We start from the raw sequence: 24889 nt of genomic DNA on the forward strand, positions 1-24889 counted from the left end.
CCTTCCCTGAGAAATACTCGACCTAATGATGAAAACCGCATCCAAATCCGTTGGGTGGTTTAGAAGAAGAAGAGTTAGAAAGTTCAGACAGACACAAAAAGCGACTTTGTTTTATAAGATATAGGATAAATAAAATTATTATCAGAAGCAATTATAGCGCAGCGGCACAAGTTGTGGGTTTTATTCTCACTTAAGGATATGAAATATTTAACATTCTTATTTCTTTGCTCCGGTAAGCAAAGCCAGTTGTTGAGTTTGCCATTGAAAAGCAATGCCTAGAAAATTCAGAGGAAAGTGGCGAACGGAGTGTGTTAACACTAGGTACCTTCCATAACACTACAGCGTGAATCTGAAAAAATATATATATTAAATAAATAATCCCTGCTCCTTAAAAATAATGAACTGTATTGGGAAAAACAAGTTAAACTAAATAACATGAGTTGCCTTTTTCATGAAAAACTGAACGTATTTTTTTGCGGTAGATCTTTCTATGCCAATAGATAACAAAGCATTGTTTGTCGACGCCACCTTAAAGTGCTTTTTTATTTTTATTTCAGCTTATTATTTTTAAGCTGCCGAGTTTTTTATATACAATAATTTTATTTAGAATTTTCCATAGCGTTTGTCATTCCTTCTGTTGTGAGCTCGATTCGGTAGTGATCCTGATACCTCGCTGGGGGTAAAACGTGGAGCTAATAAAAAATACTTTTAGTTTTATATTGATAAGACTATAGATAAATAGAAGCCAAATTTATTGAACTTGTGTATATTATTAGAACATGAAAACAATTCAGATTAGTAAATAAATTATTTAGTTCAAACAGACGAGGCCGCGAGCGGGTCGCTAGTGTATAATATATTCGCCTGAAACTGGGACAACAATCATTTATTAATAGAAACTGGCTCACGAAATTCGCCTTAGGGTCTTAAGACGCGTTGGAAAATATTTTTTATCACTCATCTCAGTTTCAAAACCCTTTGTTCTTGACAACTATAGAAGTTGAATATTTTCCTGATATTTTTACAAGAATTCTATTTATTATTTCAATCATCCCAATATTTTTTGTGTCTTTCTTTTTGTGTTATTTAACTTTTAAAATCAAATTTGTGGAGTTGAGTTTCGCCGATCAACACAAATGTCTCAAAAATTGGATGAAAAAACTGAACAAAATAATATTAGCTTAAAATTTTCATAACTAAAACACGAACAAAATAATTACACTTATTTATCGTTATTTACTAAACATATCACTCATTGGTATGTGTAAGAAGTAGGTATCTCCACAATAACGACGTTCGGGAAATAATTTCGATCTTGAAATAGCTTCCGCTTGATCGATGAATTTTACCCGGACATAGACTATAATATATTTGGAAATAGTTTAAAGTGATGATGAAATAAATGCTCTTGATGTTAAAATTTGTGTCGTTTACAATTAGTCAATATTTCTAAAGTTAAGTCACGTTCGCAGCCGCCAGGGGGGGGGGGGGCGCGTCTCAAGTGGTGTAAGATCCCCTCATTCAGGTCATTTATACTTGCATATGCAATGCATTGCCCGATGACGCTATACCAGGTATATAACCGTTTCGAGAAATACAAAACCTGACTTTTTTACACTACATGAATTAAATTACTCATTTTATTTGTTAAATCATAAATAATGTTCGTATTACAAGCCTAAGTCTCATTTCCATATATTTTTTATCTATGATCGTACAGTTACTTGTAATACATCAACGGATTCCTTTTCATTCTTCGAAGTTAATACACCAAGAGGCATGTAAGCAACTGAAATATAAAGTAACTAGCGGACGCGCGCAGCTTCGCTTGCGTATTTAGGAGTGAATTCTAATAACCCATGAAACATGTGTTCAATGTAATATTTTTAAGAGTCAAAATTTCAAATTTTATCAAAATCGGTGGGGATTTAAAGATTTTTCCATACAAACTTTCAACCGCTTATTTGCACCCTTAGGGGGTGAATTCTAGAAAACCATGAAACACATGTTCAACTAAATATTTTTAATACTCTAAATATGAAATTTTATAAAAATCGGTGGCGATTTAAGTTTTTTTCTATACAAACTTTCAACCCCTTATTTGCACCCTTAGGGGGAGAATTCTAGAAAACGATGAAACATGTGTTCAATTAAATACTTTTAAAAATCTAAATTTCAAATTTTATAAAAATCGGTGCCGATTTAAATTTTTTTCCATACAAACTTTGAACCCCTATTTCACCCCTTTAGAGTTAAAATTTTTCAAAATACCTTCTTAGTGGATGTCCAGATTGCGAAAGTAAACATCTGTCCAAATTTCACGTTTCTACCATCAGCGGTTACGGCTGTGCGTGCGTCTTACCTCAGTCAGTGAGGACAAGTCCTTTTATATATATAGATTACGGTCTTATTTTATAAATTAAAGGTTATGGAGAATATAGAGAGAAATACTAGCATATCGCACGTGGCTTTGTCTATGGCAATATTATTTGGTTGAATGTTATTTATCAGATGCTTGCATACATTTTTTTAAATAAAGAAGAATTCATCATTATTACTTTTCTGGTAATATTTTATTTCCTAGTTGCCTAATTTTGTTAAATAAGCTCCAAACTGCAGAAAACCTAGTGCTGGTACACTTCGTTCCCCATTTTCGGTTGAACTTTAGAGATTTTAAAGATAGCGCATTTTGCCTACGAGGAAAATAAATAGAATTAATTACAATCATTCCCCCAATCTGGATCAAATCTACAATCAATGCCTTCACAGTCAGACGCTGTCTTACGGTGCCATAATGGCACAATATTGTTTCCCAATTATACAGTTTTTAATAGGTCTTTTATCACATTTTTTGCCAAAATCTACAAACTTCAGTGGAACCAACGAAAAAAACTTGCGGAAAAAACAGATATCTCTTTACGACTATCGCGTAGTACACGAAAAGAAAACCAAATAAGGGAAATTGTTGAAAAGGAAGGAAGTCAGAAAGGTATAACGTTCTTGATAAAAAGAAATTGATTGGCTACAAAATGAATATTATATATTACAGTATATAGGAACCTAGGAGAAACATTAAACCCTGTAGCCACGTCTTCCTTCGAGAAGACGCGTGAACCGCGTGAACGCGCCCGCGTGATGTTGCCGTCGCGTCGAGTCGGGTGAACCGCTAATATTTATTCCTACCCTCTTGTTAACGGCATATTTTTGATAACTTTACGAAGTACGAACAGTCGAAGTAAGAACACTTTCTATATGTTCCATTGTTTTCTTTATTATTTCCTTCCAAATTAGTATTTATCGTGTTCTGTTTTATATATATGTTTGTGGTTGACTTTTGTATAAACTGTGTCGTCATTTATTATTGTTTTAAAACTATATGTACTTTAAAGTGGTGTTGGACATACTCAGTGTAAAACGTGAGTAGACTTTTTTTTCGTCTCTATCAACATTACAAATACTTTATATTATTATTATTTAGGAAACTAATGTTTGAAAATTAATTTATTTTTTATTAACTATATGAAAGATTTTTGATGAACAAGTAATATCAAACCATATCAATTCATATATCTCACTATAAGCCCCTTTTTAGATTTAAAACTTAAGACTAATCATATATTTTTAAATAATTAATATTTTATTTTTAAAATCTAAGACTGGAAACGTTAAAATCGGACGTCATCCGTTGAATTATTCATAGCTGGAAGTCCGCGTTGTTGCTGTCTATTTATGGTTTGCCCTTGAACTTCTTAGACAGGCCATGTCAGTGACAAATGGTTCTTCGTAAACAAAATATGGGGAAAGATGGCTGCGTAAAGACATTGATATTGCGTACATTGTGAAGCCTAAAGATTAATATAGCAATTCGCGTCATCGCCGCATAGAAGGAATGAATCATTTATCGATTTAATATGCTAAAATATTATAAGTTCCTTGATTTTCTTTGCATTGGATTGTAAGCTGTGTCAGTTTTTTGATTTAATATTTAAATAATGAAACTTTAAAAACTAAAAAATTTTGAAAAATTAAAAGAAATAACTTTAAACTTTTCTTGCATAGCGGAGTAGTCAGAGGGAACCTAGTATTAAGGCACTCCGTTCCCCACTTTCCGTCAAATTTTTCAAGACATTGCGTGTTGAATGGTGGAACACGAAGCGATGAAAATATTAATAATTAATAATTCATATCGCCGACTGGGGAATAAAATGAAGCTGAAGATAAAACTTAATAAACTTTTGTGCTTATTAAAAAAGTTACCTCGATATGAAAGATTTTATATAATACAAACATTTTAATATATAAATTGATTTTTTTTTTAAACATATATGAATTTCTTTAATATCTAGAAATTATATATAGCATCCTCAGTAATTTCGTTTATCTTTTAAAATAATGATGACAATAAAAGTGTTTAAAGAGAAATTAAATAGTCATTGCGTTTTACTGCCATGTATAATTCGCTTCTTGCGTAGGTCGAAAACGGTGACGTAGCTTTGCACAAAAACTTGGGTAGGTTAAACGTCTATAAAATACAAGTTTCGTTGTTTCTACATACATAATACATATTATTATCGTAAACTAAGTAAATACATAAGTATGTATACTCCAAAATTGTATTTTGTGAAAATACGAAGACCTTCGTAGCACAGCAGTAGCTACTGGAAACGTAATGATTGTGAGTTTGATTTCCACTTGGTGAAATTTATTATTATCTTTTCCTCACTTTGGTAACAAGGGAGATAAATCTGACTACAGGTTTACTGGGTTGCATCGTCATAACACGTTAGTTGTTAAATATGTCGACGTAATCCAAAACCTTTTTCGATAAAAGGAATATAACAGAAAAACACAAAAAGTGTTCTTCAATTCGAGTCAGTAATTCCTGAGATTGGCACGTTCAATCAAATAAACTCTTCATTATTATAATATTAGTATAGAATATACAAGTGTAAATAGAACATATAAATTTTTTGCCTTCCACAGCCGATGCAATCAGTGTGTAATTTGCCGCAAGGTCTCAGTTCTTTTGCAAAAAAAGGAAAAAGGTAATTACTCTAGTACGTACTTAACACATAGCACGTTAAGTCCTTAACCCCCTGACTTACGAGCACTTTGGCTACAATCATATGTTACCATTTACGGGTATTTTTATTTAGCTTCACGCTGTATCCTGCACTTAGAAGGGGAGGCAGAGGGAACCTGGGAACATGTTGTTATGATACTCTGTTCCCATTAAGACACTTTCGTTCTCCCTTTAAAGGTAGTAATATATTTTAATTTTATTGTGGTAGTAATGAATAAATATCGTTATCACCACACTCAGAGCTAATATTTAAGCGATAAATACACTAAAATGAAGTAACTGATCAGAAATCAGGTATTTGTTAATTAAATATAAAAGGTATATACATACCTACTATATAAAAAATGTTTTAGAAAAAACTAATGATGTCTAATCTTGAAATGTTAAAATTAATAGAACATGTAAAATTTCACAAAACTGAACATTCCTCTGAACAACTTGATTATAGTCAGTCAGGTTGGTACAGTACATTTGCCGCGCAGTCAATTCGACCCTTTTTTCCCTAATTTAGGGTCCCTGCCATCATTCGTTATGACGTCTCGTTCTCTTACCTCGTTTATCAATGACAATAACCTCACGTTGACCCTTCAAGGCTTCTCATGTTACAAATAGACTTTTTTAGATGTTTTTATATATCAAATTTATTTTTTTATTCAGTCAGTATAAAAAATATATATTCTTCAACATTATACTTACATAGAGAAGGTTGATCGAGGGAAACTAGTGCTAAGTTTCGAGACATTATGTTGATTAGCGGAACTAAATGCCGCGCTTGGTCTACGAGAGCGAAGAAATAAGAACTATGCAGTTCTCCGAGTAGAGATCGATGATTATATTAAATTCCTATTCACCAATAATAAGAGAATGCAAATATTGTTTTATATTTGGCTTAAGCGAGGACTTGGTAGTATAAGCACACTATATCACGCACATAGTAGGATAGACAGAAAGGACCTATTAAAACACTCCGTTCTCTACTTTTCGCTGATTTCTGGCATCATTGCGTTCTGTGTGGAGGAACTGAACGCCTCACTTTGCTTCATTAACAAAGCGAAGAAATTAACATATTAAATATTTAATTTTCTTGAGTAGAAATCGAACCCACACGCTGTCACGCTTACAGCTGCACTTTGTGCCCCTGCATACATAACATAGACTGGCATCTATAAAGTGTATAACATACAATAAAAAAGGCACACTAAATCTCTTACTTTTTCAATTTTCTCTAAAAACACAATCAAGAAATTACCATAACTTTAATATTCTACATTAATTACTTGGGAACTGACAAAAGATATCTGATGGCGTTGTTCCAGCATTTCAAGGATAGTGAAATTAATGTTTATCTTTCATGTTTAGCTATCGTCCTTGACCGACGGCTATTAGCTTTCCCATTGTCCTTTTGCCTTTGTTGTATTTGATATATCATTTTTGACACTACATTAGGGGAATGACTAAACATTCGGGCATATTAAAAATATGATGGATATTGGGTCTCGTTATATTATAATTTTTGTATTTAATGGTATGATTAAATAAATAATTGTATTTAAAACATAATTATATAATACTAGCGACCAAAGTGCGGCTTCGCCTGCATAAACTTGTTATTTTAAGCAGGCGAAGCCGCACTAATATTAAAGTCAATTTATACATTTTTTTTATAAATTGTAGTATATTACTCTAAAGTTTCATTTAATTACATTAAGTAGTTGCATGAGAGTGGAACAAACATCCATTCTCACAAACTTTCGTATAACATTAGTAGGGTGTTAGAAAGTGTGTCAACACATTTTCTGACATAAGTAAGCAATTCTTCTACTAATTTGACACATCGAAAAGAGAATTATGACATTTTGTCACCATTATACCACGACGGCCATACAAAAGTTAGAATAAACCAGAGTACATAAAATTAAATTAAGGGTTGTTTATAATTTGTTAAATAATTAATTACGTAAAAAAATACCCAAATATTTTTTCATTATTTTGATATCATATTTTAGTCTAAATTGGAATACTGAAGCAAAATAATTAATGAAATGGCACGTTTTTTCTTTCCAATTACTGACCGCTGGACCGTGCTATTAAAAGTGAAAAGGTAATCCTTCACTTTGAGATTAGATCACTGCTCGAGTTGGACGTGCCCAATGAGTTATTGCGGTCCGAATATTACTTTTTCTTATGTAAACATTCTTTTCTGTTATTGTTATGTATTTTTTGACTAATTTATATGTTAGACATAAAATAGAAAAATGCTATAATTTTTTTTTCATCTTTACGCTGTATCGCGTATACAATATGGTAGACAGAGTACGTTTAGCACCAAAGCACTCCGTTCCCCATTTTTTCAGACAATCCACCAGGTGGACCGACGATCTGGTTAAAGTTGCGGGAAGCCGCTGGATGCAGGCAGCTCGGGACCGATCGGCGTTAAGATCCTTGGTTTAGGCCTATGTCCAACAGTGGGCGGTAATTCAGTAAAGGTCATTTATATATGATTTTTTTTTTAATATTATTACAAAATCAACTTTCTATGTACGAGTAATTATCATTAATTATAATGAATGATAAGGAAGATCAAAATCTCAACGAAAATATTTTCGTTGATATTATTATTATTTATTAGTTTACAAAACAAAGTTCAAACAAAATACTCGTACATATCCATTTTTACGAAACATAGAAATAAAACGTTAATTAAGCGTATTGTTCATTTTAAGCCTGATGTGGGTCATTGTAATTTATGTAGAATTTCGTTAGCACCATAAATTGTAATTTCATATGCAATGTTAATAGAGCCATATAACAAACAATATTCAAAAACAAACAGACTCTCACTTTTTCTCACATTGCAGGGCAGGCAAAACTCAAAGCCTTTGTTTATCAGAGCAGTGAAATGAAAATAATTTAGATATAATCATTCCTCCGAGTGGGAATCGAATGCACACCTATTATATATGTACAGTCAGGCGCTATCCCATTGCACCGATTTTTTTATATATAATTTGTACTATTATACCTCCTTCTTTTAAAAGACAGGTAGGTAAAAAGATTGCTTTTAAATGTTATAGTGATAGCTACCTAAATGCGGCTTCGCCCGCTTAAATTTATTATTATTTTATAGTTAGTTTTCTTGTATATATTATAGCCTATGTATTATTCTGATGTACATCAGCTTTAACAACACGTTAGGGTATTGCATTACTTACAATTTATATTATTTCCTTAGTTTGGTTTTCCAATTCAACCCTGTATTTTTGAGCTGTCACAATGCCCCTAAGTAACAAGGGTCCACGATTTAATCTCTTTTACGATTTCACGTAGGTTTGAACGAAGATATTATGTACTACGCTCGCTAAATTTAATTTTAGGGAAAATCTAATTTTCTTGTCTGTATGTTATTACTAATTAATATATGATTTTATGTTTCGTTTCGCCTGTATAATGATTAAATAACATAAAATAACATAAATTGACAATATCAATTCTTTCTAGGTACTTGAATCTGGAACCTTCATTGTAGAAATTATCCGCCTTAATTATTTCTACGCTCGTTTAATTAATATTTATTGTAATTTGGTAAATCTGCTATATAGATTTTTTTTTAAACAGTATAGATGAATGGATAAATGCGAGTTTAAATCAAACGCGACTTACTAAATGATTGATTGTGTCTAATCTTTAACACTTCGGGAAATTACGAAAATGAATTACTAAAAGGAAATTTCTGTAGTAATGATGTTATTATAATACAATGATATTAACGTTGTCATCTTATATTAATGATGATAGAAGTTAGATATTTCACTCTGTTTTTATCCTTAAGATTTGTCTTGAGTATTTTCGTATTGCTCTCATTTTATGACAATATGTGCAATATCTCGTGATATATATATACTTGATAATTATCAAAAGTGTTTATTAATAATAATTTTCAAATAGTGCTGGTAGCTAATAATTAGATCATTTAGAATTTCCTTTTTTTCACATGATAGTAATTATTATTTAGAAATTAATATTATAATTTATGGTATTAAATATCTTGTTATTTTCAAACGTAAAGCATTAACATTGTATGTTAGTTAATTGATTATTATCATTACTTTTGAACCAAAAACAAACTCTTTTAATAAACTTATATTCATGAATTTCTGCCTGTAGAATAATACGTGGATAAATAAAAATATTTAACTATTCATATATTATATTTTATTAGAAATAACAAGTGAAACAATAAAAATCAAATGCTCCCCAAATCTAGTTTTATTTATCACTTAGGGTCTACATAAGAAAAAACACAATGCCCAATGATCGTTCACTACTAAGTTAACGTTTAGAAATACATACATATTAATTATATTACAGTTTTTACCAGATATATGAAGTATTATAACAGAAAGAAATAAATTATACTTTGTACTATTAGAGCTCTCTTAGAATTTTATATTTTACGACTATTGTTTAAGAAAGCGATATTGCGTATATCTTTGTTAATATTTTTGTGATATTATGCTTAAAGAAGGAAGAAGATCAGAAATAGCACGTGATATTTCTCTTTAACTTGACGATCCACTTTTTCATCTAATATTTGGAAACTATCTGAATTTATAAGAAAACTAAAATTTTACTAAATATTTTCTTTACTATTTATTTTTCCATTCTTCTTTGCTCTCATATTGTGAAGTGAACTGCGAGAAACTATTAAAATATCCAAGCCGTATTTTGTATGACCTATACCAACACAGTAACAATATTTATCATTAAACGTTAAAAATATTTTAATAAGCAAATACTCCATTTAAAATAATGTCTGTAATATTCCTTTCGCAGTAAAATAACATACGAGTAAATACATTTATATTGAAGGTATTTATTTATAACTTATTAAAGCTATGTTTACATTCAGATACACATTTTAATCTTCTTTCTCTTCCTTCTTTATAAAGTTAAATTATAAGTATAATCAAAAGGTACAATATACGCCATACAGCTTCCTATTTCTTATTATTATTATTGATTCTAAACATATAAATAAATAGGCCTTTTACATATTTAAATAAATATTGCACATAACATTTAATGCTAAGGTCTCACTAGGTATTGTTACAATTTTCATATACATTTTTATTTTGGTTAAAAACCTTAACCTTTTACCTACAGGGGCTAATTTTATAATTAGGCTTTCAGCGCAAAAGTATACGTATAAGAATATTTTCATATAGAAAGTAGAAATATATATTTTTTAATATCTGTGAATATGTAATTAGTACGACTAAATGAGAGCAATGTGATAAACGGTGGAATTTAACTCCGCGCATTATCTTACCAAACTGAAAAATATTTTATATATTAATATTGCCTGGAATTTGAACTGAGTTTATTATTCTGATTCAACATTGATTTAAAAATGACTAGAAATGAAAAGGATCTCTACTACTTTCACGCTTAAAGTCTAATATATATTTACATATGTATTTAAGTAAAGTCGTATAATTTACAATTGTGTAGTATCTACTATGGATTCTATTTTCAATATGTATAGGTAAGCTAACCACCGACCAAGTTATATTAATAATTAGATTATATGTGATGAACGCAACCATTCAAACTATAGATAAATATATTATACACATGCCTTATGATTTAGTTGATTAATAGTTGTTTTTTGATATAGTGATGGCCGTAAGTTCGATTCCGGATGTGAACAGTATTGACACCTTAATATTCATTTACTTACATTAAGCATGTAAGTAAAAAATGTGGTTAAGAGCTTATAAGAACGCCTTAAATAAAGAACCGAACTGAACTGAGCTTATAAGAAAAAAAGACTTCATTTAAATATGATTAAATTAAATAAATGACCCTTATTTTTTTCTACTGTGTACTTATTTTTTTATTATAAGCGATTACAGTATCCAACTTACGACCACTGAGGAAGTAGGACTGGCTTGTTCTACCAAAATGATGATGACAAGAAAATTAATACAAAAAAAGCACTGAAGACATTAAGATTTCACAAATGTAGGTCATTTCTCAACATAAATACCTTGGACTTGGTCCAAATTTTTAATATGTATGAATTATTTAGCTGTAGGTGTCTTATTAATGAAATATATTTTATACTGTTACGTAAAACCCTAGAACTGATGTTTAAATAACGATCGGTGGTATGTTTATTTTCATTTAATGAAAAATATTCATCACATTAAGATTGATATCATTCCACTTTGTGGTAACATACGTAGCGGCCTCATATTCGAGATTTTTGTGTATAAATGTATATATGAACTAGCGGACGCGCGCAGCTTCGCTTGCGTATTTAAGGGTGAATTCTAATAACCCATGAAACATGTGTTCAATGAAATGTTTTTAAGAGTCTAAATTTCAAATTTTATAAAAATCGGTGGCGATTTAAAGATTTTTCCATAAAAACTTTCAACCCCTTATTTGCACCCTTAGGGGGTGAATTCTAGAAAACCATGAGACATATGTTCAATTAAATATTTTTAAGAGTCTAAATATCAAATTTTATAAAATTCGGTGGCGATTTAAGAATTTTCCCATACAAACTTTCAACCCCTTATTTGCACCCTTAGGGGGTGAATTCTAGAAAACCATGAAACATGTGTTTAATTATATACATTTAAGAGTCTGAATTTCAAATTTTATAAAAATTGGTGACAATTGAAAAAAACCTATACACACTTTCAACCCCTTATTTGCACCCTTAGGGGGAGAATTCTAGAAAACGATGAAATATGTGTTCAATTAAATACTTTTAAAAATCTAAATTTCAAATTTTATAAAAATCGGTGCCGATTTAAAAAAAAATCCATACAAACTTTGAACCCCTATTTCACCCCTTTAGGGTTAAAATTTTTCAAAATCCCTTCTTAGTGGATGTCCAGATTACGAAAGTAAACTTTTGTCCAAATTTAACGTTTCTACGCACAGCGGTTACGGCTGTGCGTGCGTCTTACCTCAGTCAGTGAGGACAAGTCCTTTTATATATATAGATAATTAATTAATTTGTCTACGAAATTATTTAGTCGCTGATTTTTGTAATGAAATGTTAACAACGTTTATGTCGTTATACGTTATATTAAAAATCGCAATTAAATAACACAATGCATATTTTTTTTTTATTTTTAACGTATTACAAATTTATTAATTCGTGGGTCACAAAAATCTCCAATATACGGCAGCTCTTAATCTAACTGGTTGTTGATAATAATAAATTAGACGATCTCTAATAATTATTAACATGATAACCATATTCTATGGAAAGAAACTACATCAAAGAAATGTTTTATTATTAATACAACATCAAATTGAAATTTCAAATAATTTTTATTTCGAAGCGTAGTTTCCCCACACGGTTACTGCATTACTTTCAACTAACCTTACATAAAATTATTTACATTTAATAATATTTGGTTTATTTATACATTTATATTTACAAATACTGGATTTTTTCTTTATTTTTAGCTAGATAAGTAACTGACGAGTGGCATTAAGGTATCTTAAATACTGGCCGCCTCATACTTTTTACTATATATAATCTTATCAGTTGTTTTTACTGTAATTTAAAAGCGCTTAAGAGTTTTTGAGGTAAGTGATATATGTTAACGTATATGTCAATCACGGGATTTATTTGCTCTATAATACGTACGTAGAGAACACAGATATTCGCACAAAAATGTTAAATTTTGAAAACGTGTATTAAAATCCAAGATTGTGGATATATCTAAATGTTTGTCACTTAAATAAAAGAAAAGAAAGAATTCTAACACTCCTGAATCACTATAAAGTTTTAATTATAACATACATAGTGTTTAATTATTACTTTATCTGGCAGTGCCAATTGTTTCGTACTAATCCTGTGATTTCGGTTACATTACTTACATTTACAATAATAACATCGATAAATTGAAAAATAACAATAATCGTATACTAAATAAAGGCAATAACGTATTAATTAATGCAAATGAAATTAATTATTAAAAAAATGAATCAAACAATGACTATATCTACTATCACATGTATTAGAATACTGGCTACTATTGATTGTCAGTACACTCACAGTATAATACAAAATCACAACATACAAAGACTAATAAATTCACAACAATTAACTTCATAAATTCATTTATAGTAGACTCTTTGGTCATTCTGAAGTCCCTTACATGAATATCTTTGATACGATAACCATTTAATTATTATTTAACTACTATGTCACAAGTTCAATTAAATTTATCTTATATATTTACAAAGTCATCGAACAGCGTATGTGACAAGAGAGAAAATTAATAGATAATTTCGACTAGTTCAATCGCTAGAACATTGCAGTACTCGTTTTTATTACTTCAACACTAGTTCACGGTATATTAAAGTCTTAATTAAATCACAGTATCTAGGTCTATAGGTTCGACCTTTTGCATTGACAATCATAGAAAACTCTCCGATGCACGTGTCTCCTCCCTATCCACAGCTGAAACTATTTCTACGCCCTCCTCATAATTTGCGGCTTTGTTAGTAGAATTATTGACGCAGTAATGTTGGTCTGGACCGCCGTACTGGCTGTGGTAGAACTCTTCTCTCATCATATGATTCAAATTGGAGCATCTAAAGAATAATATTTCTTGGAACGGTTTTCTAAAATCTCTATTAAGAGTAGCGTATATTATAGGATTCAAAAGGCTGTTAATGTAGCCTAGCCACAAAAAAAGTGCACTCACAGCATCAGGAATAGTGTCTTCGTTGACAAAAGGCCTAACTATTGCCAACACGAAAAAGGGTAGCCAGCACACCATGAACGCTGACATGATTATTCCGAGCGTGGTAGACGCCTTACGTTCCTTAGCTAGTTGAAACCGTAATTTTTTCTGGTGCGGCGAATGAGTTGGATGTAAAAGATCCTTCGCCAAATGACTTTTTTGAGCAAAACTAGATAATGATGATCGAATCCGACTCGTGGTTAATTTGTTACTGCTTTCGGAAGATTGCCTTCGTCTATTTTCCTTCGGAGGGTGCTTAATTTCCGGCACGGGACCCATTTGCGAGTTTGGTCGATTAATTGTGTGAATTGGTTTTGTGGGGGTTTTCGGTACTTGTTGCAACATAGGGCATTGTGATTCATTGGATTTTCTTTGCCCCGTAAAACATCTCCCGATCGTGCCCTCAGTTTTGTCTATACTACACTGTAACAAGCATAGTGTTTTTTTTATTAATATTTATTTAATATTAAATAATATATTATATATGAGCTGAGAACTATTACCAGTTGCAATAATATATAAATTGAGGAAAACCACAAACTATTCATCTAAATTACGTTGGTTTCACATTAATTAATTGCTTACAAAATTAAATTAATTATTACGCTTTCATTTCATCAAACAAACCAAAATGTTAAATTTTCATGAAAAGTGCTCGTATATAAAAATAAATAAATAGTAACTGAAAATATGATATATAACTATTTTTTAAAACAACTTACCGTCGTGTTAGTGCTAGCGGTTGATCCTCGAGTGGGAGGTGGTGCTTGCGCGCCCAAGAGTTTCGCTTCAGCTGCTCCGCCATTTTTGACATTTATTTCTAAATAGCAATGCGTTTCTAAATGAGACTGCGCACGTTTCTCATCTTTCACTATTTTCCTTGCAGCGCTGAAGATTTTATAATAAACGACCACCATTACTGTGAGCGGCAAGTAAAATGAGCCAAATGTTGCGTAAATTTGATACCCTTGGTTTTGTGACACCGAACACGAAGTTTCAGTTTTTTCGTTTCCTAAAATTAAAACAGGTGGCAACGATATGAAAGCTGCGCTCATCCAAACTATAAAAACGCAAAAAAGCATTCGCTTTGGCGTTCTCTTCACTCCGTATTCCAGGGGTTTTGTGATTGCGTAATAGCGATCTACTGATATCATACACAAATTAAGTATACTTGCTGCACATGATAAGACGTCACTTGATACCCAGAAGTCACACACTACCGGTCCAAATGGCCACGTGCCCAACAAGTCGTACACCATGGCTACAGGCATCACCATGATGGCCACGCACAGGTCGCTCACAGCCAGCGATACAATCAGATAATTACTCGGTCTTCTTAGTTTCCGTACCAGGCAGACGGCAACGCAAACTAAAATATTGCCAACTATAGTCGCAAAAATTACAATCATAAATATAGCAGCCAAAATTACTGTTACTAAGGTGGAGTATTTAGAATGTTTTATATGAGGAACTTTGTGGACGGTTGAGTTGGGGTCGAAGAGTGTCCAATTTGATGTGGAATTTAGATTAGTGTTGTTTATTGAGAGAGCTGATTCATTATAATCTTCGGAAAACACCAAATCGACTTGCCATAATAAAGAGATGAGTATGAGAAGACACGAAGGTAAAGTAACAAAGCTAGGCCGTGAACAGTATAGGTTATGGTTTTGAGCCGCCATACGAGTCCCTGACTGGGGTGACGGTTACTCTCGTTCTTTGATCGTTACCATGCATTGGGTTTACTATGTTCCTTTTAATTTTTGCTGTAATTAATTATCTGTACTCAAATTAAAATTCATTATAATATCGAGTCAAGTTTGATAAACGACTTCGTCGTGAACTTCTTTCGACTTAGAGTGGCGCAATTGATTACACGCGAATGTGGGCTTTAATTGACATATCGCCTGGAATTCCCTTCCGATTCTGAGCAGAGCCATTGGATTGTGTGTTTGTGGAAAATAGTTCTTCTTCTTGTGGTAATAGAGTTTATTTTATAATTGCTTTAGATTGGTTCTCGTCGTGGCAACGGAGTAGCTGCTAGTTGAAAATCTCGCCTTCGGATTGCTTCATTAGTGTCAGTACTGGTTGAATATTTCCAATCTGAAAAAAAAAGAAGAGATTTTTTTAAAACTTCTATTATGTAAGTTTAAAAATACTCCATTGAATGCGGACACAGAGGAATATTCAACGAGAGTATTATTTTGATATTGGTTTTGCTTCGTTTGTTTTGAAGAGGAACTCAATATAAAAACATCACAGTTCTTATATATGGCAGAACTGTGTGGTATGATATTTTTCGTAAGAATTTTTGTAATTTATAGTTAAATATAATATAATAGACAGTATACAGCATAAAATAGATTTCTATATTGATTTTCTCCTCTTTATGGTGAGGGCTTCACAAGTTGTGAACCTAATGTTAAGACACTCCGTTCCCATTAAAGCGCTTCTGTTACCTCATAATAAAATTACAATTAATAGTATAATAAATTTTGAGGCCATTAACTTTTGGTTTTAAATATTGTGAATATAATTTAAAAAATATAAACCAATAACAAAATCATCATCATCAGACTAGAATAGTTACCCAATTAAATTTTACAACGCTTCTAAATAATCTAACCGACAAATTTTAATGGGTTTCGCATACCATAAACCTCCATCTTTATGTTTGTCTACAGGAGTGACGTATTTTTAATAGAGACAAACTATAAAACAATCGTATAATGCTACTAACATCCATCCACATACTATAACGATGTCTTAAAATACTAACTGCCCATTAGACAGCATATATGGGCAAACGGTTGTTAACCTGAATGATAATATACATTAGGAACTATAAGAGCTTCACCTTAAACGTTTTTAGACGTACGATTTTTTAAATTTAGTGTTGTCTTTTTTAGCAACTCGCTGTATCTCACCCAGCAGTTTAGGCAAGGATTCTAGCGTTAAGACACTCCGTTCCCACTTTTCCGTTGAATTTTGGAGGCATTACGTGTAGATTGGAGGAACTCAACGCCGCGTTTTGTCACAACACCTTAGTGAATAAAATAGAAATATTATATATTTAATTTTCTCGAGTGGGAATCGAACCCACAACCTGTCGCGTCTACAGTCACTCTTTGTGCCCCTCTGCTATGATATACTATTGTTTTAAGTGATTATTTTATGAAGCTAAAATTAAAACTTGGTACAAACAGAAACAAACGTGTTTTGATTTATGAACAACAAGTAACGTATTTGACGCAATCAAGAGAAGAAAAAATACAGGATCTTGCAAAATTATAATAAAAGAAGCTATGTTATTACCCATAATAACATAGTAGCATAATCATAAATGCTTACAAAAGTCGAGTTATTTTGGAATAAAAATGTAATAAATTTTATACATTTACATAAACTGTTAAATTCTGCATTTTAAGCGATATGTGAAAAAAACCATGTAATTTTAAGTAACAATAAATTCACAAAAATTTTAATAAGTCAAAATATTTCGGAATAAAAAACGTAATTTATTGTAAATATTTACATAATTACTTCAGTACCTTATGTTAAGCTATATTTAAATGTAATTCCAAGTTCAGAATTACACTTTATCTAAATTCTTGCTCCTCTAATCGAAAACCCAAAAGTTATTATAATTCGAAACGAATAACTCATTATAATTCCCTAAGGCGTCCTTCATAATATTTTAATGCGTTCAAAGGTAAATAGGATAGCAGGATAGTGAGGTGAAAGCTTGTTTACCTAAACATACTCATATGTACCAGAAAGTCAGCCCAAGGGATAGTGGGTGGTGTCAAAAACATAATCTGTTATTTTCGACCGCTGACCCTGTTCCGCAATTTTAACATGATATACTAGAGGGCTCACCGGATGTTCTTGGGGTCTATTTCTCTTTAATTATTGATGGTGATACGTAATTAATTAACTTGTTTTTAAAATTAAATACTAAATCCCGATTTTTGCGTTCCAATAGACATTTTTGGTAATCTTCATTTGGTGTTCACCTACACTACCACCAAAGAGCCTGAAATTCTGTGTATTTTTTGACAGTCAGGCAAATAAAAATAACGTAGCTTCACACAAAACGCTATAAATTCATCATTCATCAATATTAAAATCGTCATATTTTCAAAGTCATAATGATTCCAATTATATCATCATAAATGCGAGGTTTTTGGTAACTTTTCATGGATCCGTCGGGTTCGTTAACAACTTCTAACTGCATAACCCTCCCGCAACAACTTATTGAGCTTATAAGTTTTAATTGTATGTAACATACAATACTGTGTGAAAGGAGTATGGAAATAATGAACATTGGGTATTATCCTATAATTTGCTACTAATACAAATAAAGCGAAAATCGAAAAGTGAAAATTTATAATTATTGTATTTATTTCATACAAAATAATTAAATACAACAAACTAAAGTTTGTCAACTTTTATAAGTTTTACTTCCCTACAATCCTGAAATTGGTACAGAAGCCTTGGTGGGCGATTGCGACTCGTACTTACTTGTTTTTTTTTTTCAGTTTCTCCCTTTGCCCGCATATATTAGGATAGACAGAAGGAACATATTAAGGCACTCCCTGGCCTACTTTCAGTTCACTTTTAATACATTACATCAAACTGCATTGATTTTCGCAAAACAACTCTAGTGGATCTCTACGCCGCGAATTATCTGACAACGAGGGGAAACGAATATAATCTACAAATATAAACTTATTATCGATATTAAAAATAATTTTATTTCCATAGAACTATTAAATACATACCGCTTAATTTATACCTTTAATATGAAAGACATTACAATAATATTAACTGTACAATAGATAGAAAATGGAGACCCGTATTTTTTCAATTTACTTGTGAAGTGATATAGATAACATGGGGTAGAGTATCTCTACTACCTTCATAAGGTACTTATCCACGCTACATTGATTCATTGATTGTGGGTCATGGGGTTAACTCATCCCCATTTACAAGATTTACCATATAAAACGTTCTGCTAAGGACTAGAAAATTCGAAAACCTTAGCCGATAAAGGAAAAGGCATCAAAGGTAAAAGAAATGCCTACATATTAAATAAAAAATATGGAAATGCAATTCTGCTCCATTTCTTTTATTTCTTATTCAGTTGTTATATGTAGCGTAAATATTAAATTTTACAAGTAAAAGTAAATTTTATTAGTGAGTTTTAAGAATGAAAATAATATTTATTCTTAAATCTATGTATTTTTATATCTTTTGAAACGTTACAAGAATTTGATTTACTACGATAAGCTCTACGCTTAAATTTCTATAATTTATCGTCACTTTGAATTTTCCTAATAATGAAATTATTAAATATGCAACTGATGTAATAATCTTGCGGTTATAAATTAGAAACATACGGTAGAATCCTGGTAAGTTATATTATCTAAAACTGTAAGATAAACCTCGCAAGATAGTAGGCGTTGGACACGTTCCCAACTCCGTCACGTCAACGTGTCAAATTTAATTAAATGTATAACGGAGTTAGTTCGTGTCATCATTTTATTATGTTACTAGAGGCTGTAGTTTTGTATACATATGAATATAAGAGGAGATGTTTCGCTTTAAATTACATGTGAGAGACGTGTGTAATTAGAAAAGTTAGTTAAAAATCTTGTAAAAAGAAAGTCTTTTCATAATTTTACATCATTAAAACATGAAGTCGTCTTGGCACAAGGGCACAAGGATGTGATGTCTGTTGTGCTTCGAAGAATTCACCGGAAAGTTGAGAAGGGAGTGTATTAACACTAAAATGTCTTATCATTTAAATGTCTATCTTTATATAGCGACAGAAGGAAGTGCTTATAACAATACATATGTTCTTATCATCGTTCATTTCCAATTATGTAGAGACATTTTCAAATATATCATCCGAATAATAATATAAAGAAGCTAAAATATACATTACTAGCGGACGCGCGCAGCTTCGCTTGCGTATTTAGGGTAGAATTTTAATAACCCATGAAACATGTGTTCAATGAAATATTTTTAAGAGTCTAAAATTCAAATTTTATAAAAATCGGTGGCGATTGAAAGATTTTTCCATACAAACTTTCAACCCCTTATTTGTACCCTTAGGGGGTGAATTCTATAAAACCATGAAACATATGTTTAATTAAATATTTTTAAGAGTCTAAATATCAAATTTTATAAAAGTCGGTGGCGATTTAAGACTTTTTACATACAAACTTTCAACCCCTTATTTGCACCCTTAGGGGGAGAATTCTAGAAAACGATGAAACACGTATTCAATTAAATACTTTTAAAAATCTAAATTTCAAATTTCATAAAAATCGGTGCCGATTTAATTTTTTTTCCATACAAACTTTGAACCCCTATTTCACCCCTTTAGGGTTAAAGTTTTCCAAAATCCCTTCTTAGTGGATGTCCAGGTTACGAAAGTAAACATCTGTCCAAATTTCACGTTCATACCATCAGCGGTTATGGCTGTGCGTGCGTCTTACCTCAGTCAGTGAGGACAAGTCCTTTTATATACATTATTATTTTATTAATAAATAATAACATAAATATATGTATAATAGCATAAATAAACTTGCACAAACTATAGCAAGGTCGCTACCTAGAAGCACTTGAGTGCACTAATTAAACTCGATTGATAGTGAATTGATGAATCCAACCGATAATACTGATTGCTTATCATGGAACTGGCACCGCCCACGGCTGTTGGGCTTACGTTTATTAAATCTAAATACGTTTCTATTTTTACTAAAAAGTTTCCGATAAGTAAGAGCCGTCGCAGTACAGTGGGGTGGCATCTTATTGTAGACGCGACGGCTGCAGGTTCGATTTCCATTCGGCGAAATGAATTATATTCGCTCTGGTAATGCGGTAATGTCTTGAGACATTTTGGAATGAGTGGAAAGTAGGAAAAGCAGAATGCCTTAACATTAGGTTCCTTCTGCTCCGAAGGAGCAAAACTAGTGTTAACTCAAACTTTCTGGCATCTTTTACTAGAATAGAATAGAATAGAATAGAAATAACCTTTATTAACCAACTTAAATGTTTTACCATATATAATAAGGTACTTATATCTAGACATCGGTAAATTGTTTGTTTTGCTTTTCAGCATAGGCCTCCTAGCATAGCTAAAATTTTTTAAACACCTAATTTAACCACCATTTAAAACTGTTAATCAATATTTAATTTCTATTTGATTAAAGTCTAATGCTAAGCAACTAATACAAACCCTTATATTATTTCCCATATTTTATTTCCTTCAATACCGTCTATGCGCATTGCAGTGGAAAACGTAATAAAGTAATATATCTCGGATTTGATTACCGTCGAATGGCAAACAAAACAACGCTACGGTTTTTATTTAATAAAGTTAGGCACAACAATAAAGTTAGTTGACACAATATTGTATGAAATTTAAATTGAATTTTATTTTTTATATTTTTCATGGGGCTGTCGTGGTTGTGGATTCGATTTCCACTCGTCTTCTTAAGACAAGGTATAGTTTCTGCTACTCATCACGCAGTCTTGAAAATTGGGTTTCTGCCTCCTTGCTATATTAGTTAGACTTAGTTTAAAATTATTAAAAAAATATTAATTTATAAATCTAAAACGACAATGGCTATAGGAAAAATGTTCGATTGGAATAATGAAGCTTTATTGTATACATTTGTTTTGATATATTTACTTTAATGACCCACTAATATACTTTTACTTTTTAGTAATTCACTACTAGAATACTCAATAAATATATAACTAGAATACACTAGATATCTTAGATATATAATTTATCATCGATCAAATATCGATAAGAGTCTAGTTTGGAGAACGCTTTAGTTCAAGTATTAGTGGAGTGTGTAAAGCATGTGGTTCAGCGGTTAGAATATACACGTAAAATGTAAATTAATTAATGATAACTTCTGGTTCTAATCTATTTAGGATATTTTTATATTAATAGAATACTTCAATAAGTAAAAACACAATTTTATTTTTTCATTTAGGTCATGGTCATAGTTCATGAAATATTTACATCTTATTAATTAAGCGGAAGTAGGGATCGGAATTGTGATAATGGGAACGGAGTGTCCTAACACTAGAGCTCCGGGTTCCCTCTGCCTCCTCTGCTATCTGCATGATACAGCGTGAAGCTAAAGATAGAAAGACGAAGACATTAACTAAGACTACACAATAAAGAAACCTATATGACTGCAAAGATATAGTTTCTATGTGTTCCTTAATATAGTTTAGTATTTTATAAAATTTATAGATTTTTAATTTTGTATGACTTATAAGTTGTTTTAACTGCAATAAAAGAATATAATATCTTTTACTTCTTTAACTCATAATATACTTAATTTAAAAATACCTCTACCGCTTATAACTTGCTAAGAAGAACCCACTATCACTGGCGCAGCGCCAAACAGAGCGAGATCTAAATGAATTTATCTCAAGAGTTTTAAAGTCAATCGAATAAGGCAAATCGTCTTTCTGTTTGTTTAGGCTAAATTTCATTATAAGCGTCCTTTTACTGAACGAACGAATACTGTTGACGGCGTAATGGTATCGGTTTTATACAAATATTGTTATTGGATCGACTGCGGTTTGTTTTTTATAAGTGAATTGATTGCTATGCGCGGAACTATATATTGTTGTATATATGTATAATTATACAATTTTTTTGTTGTTTTTGTTGTTGTTATTCCTCATTTTCTACTCAATTTTCATTATTTCCGCCCTTTGTCGCGTACTAGAGCGGAGAAATGAAAATAATTTTATTATACGAGCAACCATTTCCAAGTGGAGATGTGTAGCTGAATATGTAGCTAAAAACGAATTCGGAAAGTTCGATATTCTTTACACTTATAATTCCTATTTTTTCCTCCTGTTAAATAAAAAAGTATCGTGTCATTAATTTACTTCATTATGAACAAAATAATACACAATTGTCCTTCAAAGACATTTTTTTATTATGACAGAATGCAAAGCAAGCAGTGCTTAACGAGCGAAGCGACTAGGCGCGAAATCCCCTTTTTATAATATACAATATAAAATATAATACTTAAAATAAACGTTAACATCTGTTGACATATAAAATAAAAAAATAATATATATTTACAAGGCACAGAAAATCCATTATTTATACATTGTCATTTACAACGAAGCTAATCCCTTACGTCAAAGGAAACTTACGTTACAGGGTAAGCTGACCCTTGTATATACAGTTACGTCGCCAGCTAATGGAAGGATTAAAATTGTTTTATTACGAATATAATATAATATGACTAAATATACAAACAGAAATAAATTATAAGCAATTTATTAATAATATTCCCTTTAAGTTGGATATGAAGAAGAGAAATAAATAAAAGAAATGATGGGAGATAGAGTTATTTTAGTTATCTTTTACTATGTCCTAAATTAATTTAATTGAAATTATAAAATTATTCTTTAGATTATTCTTACAAATTAAAAGTGGCATATACTTTAACTGCTTAAAATAAAATATTTATCAACACACAGTACACATTTATAGATCAATTAAAAGATCCATAGATCACCAGTTTTAATTAAATTCCTAATATATCGTTTTACGACGACACTTAGGAATTTCGCGCAAGGCCATAACGTCGTGCGTTCTTTGTCGTAAAGTTTAAATGCATAACAATTTTCATATTTATGTTCTAATATATTAAAGGCCATAGTATCGTAATGCCACAGAGTATGACTGTGAGAGCGAGGTTTGTGGGTTTAACTTCCAATTGGAAGAATCAATTTTATCACTTTCCGCGCTCGTAACGAGACAAAGCACGGCGTTGAGTTCCGCCACTTAACATGCAATGCCTCCAGAATTGGGTGGAAGTTGGGGAACGGAAGTGTCTTAGTAATGGTAATGGAGTATAAGATTTCTCTGCATGTATTTCGACATATATATGAATATTTCGTAATTGAGTTATATAATAATAATAATATATTATTTAAAATATAAATAATAATTTACCTGAGTTATTATTTCTACCTGATAAAAGACATATTTTATATTAAATATGTACAATTATATCTTTAAAAAGCTGAGTGGTTTTAATCTCAGTAGACAAGTACAACTGGACAGAGTAAGATAAGCTAAAGCACCCTTATTCACAGAATATAATACCTAATAGCTTTCTTAGGTTAATTCCTTTCTTCAAAATCTAGCTAGAGCAGGTCTAGGTTTGTGTATGTTCAGAACAAAACTAGTAGAGTTGTGTAACCTTTGTAATAGTTTTTAAGTTTCATGCCATATCCCGGATATAGCAGGATAAGAAAGAACCTGGGCACCAAGTGTTAAGACGCGCCGTTCCTATTAATATACTTCCGTTCTCCAATTTCCGCCGAATTCGGGAGGTATTGGGTGTTAAGTGGCGAAACTCGCTAGAGCAGAGAAATTAAAATATTAAATATTTAGTTGCTAGTGAAATTACAAAATATTCAAAAAACACAAACATAAAAAGCAATTGATAAAATCAAGATTTCATTTACTAATATTTAATTTCTATTTTTATTATCATCAAAAACCTACTAAATTGTATAGAAAAAAATATCTCTTTTATACCACTAGTCATTGTTATAAAGTAGAATATTTAATTTCCTATCCACTATTCCAGGTGGCCGGGAAGTCTTTTGTTGGCGAACGGAAAATATCTTGAAATTGGTAAGAGGATTGCTTTATTCTTTATATGGCCTAGACTGTAGCTTACTCGTGCCTGTAATAAACTTTTGTAAGCGATCCTACAAATAATTTAAGGAGATATAACTAAAATGTTATTAAAAATACTTTTATATTAGTTCTTATTAAAAAAAATCGAATTGGATGTTAACTGTATAGCATTTCTTAATAATCTAGTTAATATTTTTTCGGCAAAAATAGTTACTAAGAATCTTATTTCTTTTGAAGTTTTTTCTTTCTGAATATTTGTAGCGGATATATTTTTGAATATTATAATTTAAATTATACATTGTTTGAGGCTTACCTTTA

The 24889-nt window shown here is 31.2% G+C and overlaps 1 protein-coding gene and 1 long non-coding RNA gene across 6 annotated transcripts in view; one reads left to right on the plus strand and one right to left on the minus strand.

Annotated features, from left to right (window-relative positions):
• Positions 1–3248: 3248 nt before the first annotated feature.
• Positions 3249–24889, plus strand: part of LOC146528349 (uncharacterized) — a 162520-nt gene continuing 140879 nt past the window's right edge. For 2 of the 5 annotated variants that reach the window (XR_014879085.1, XR_014879086.1), the window contains exons 1-3: positions 3249–3416; positions 4984–5045; positions 24519–24565. This is a non-coding gene — a long non-coding RNA (uncharacterized LOC146528349). The remainder of the gene's footprint in view (positions 3417–4983; positions 5046–24518; positions 24566–24889) is intronic. The other 3 variants (XR_014879087.1, XR_014879088.1, XR_014879089.1) reach the window with 2 other exon arrangements.
• The window catches only part of LOC146528350 (5-hydroxytryptamine receptor 1-like), a 75705-nt gene continuing 63347 nt past the window's right edge, over positions 12532–24889 (minus strand). Inside the window, exons 3-4 of the mRNA XM_085203120.1 lie at positions 14586–15963; positions 12532–14286 (exon numbers count right to left, since the gene is read on the minus strand). Of these exons, the coding sequence (XP_085059246.1) occupies positions 13534–14286; positions 14586–15542 (1710 nt within the window). The 5' untranslated portion in view covers positions 15543–15963 and the 3' untranslated portion in view covers positions 12532–13533. The remainder of the gene's footprint in view (positions 14287–14585; positions 15964–24889) is intronic.

Source organism: Heliconius melpomene, chromosome 19 (genome assembly GCF_056956725.1).
Source record: "Heliconius melpomene rosina isolate 202511_hmr_F chromosome 19, ASM5695672v1, whole genome shotgun sequence".
Classification (NCBI taxonomy): domain Eukaryota; kingdom Metazoa; phylum Arthropoda; class Insecta; order Lepidoptera; family Nymphalidae; genus Heliconius; species Heliconius melpomene.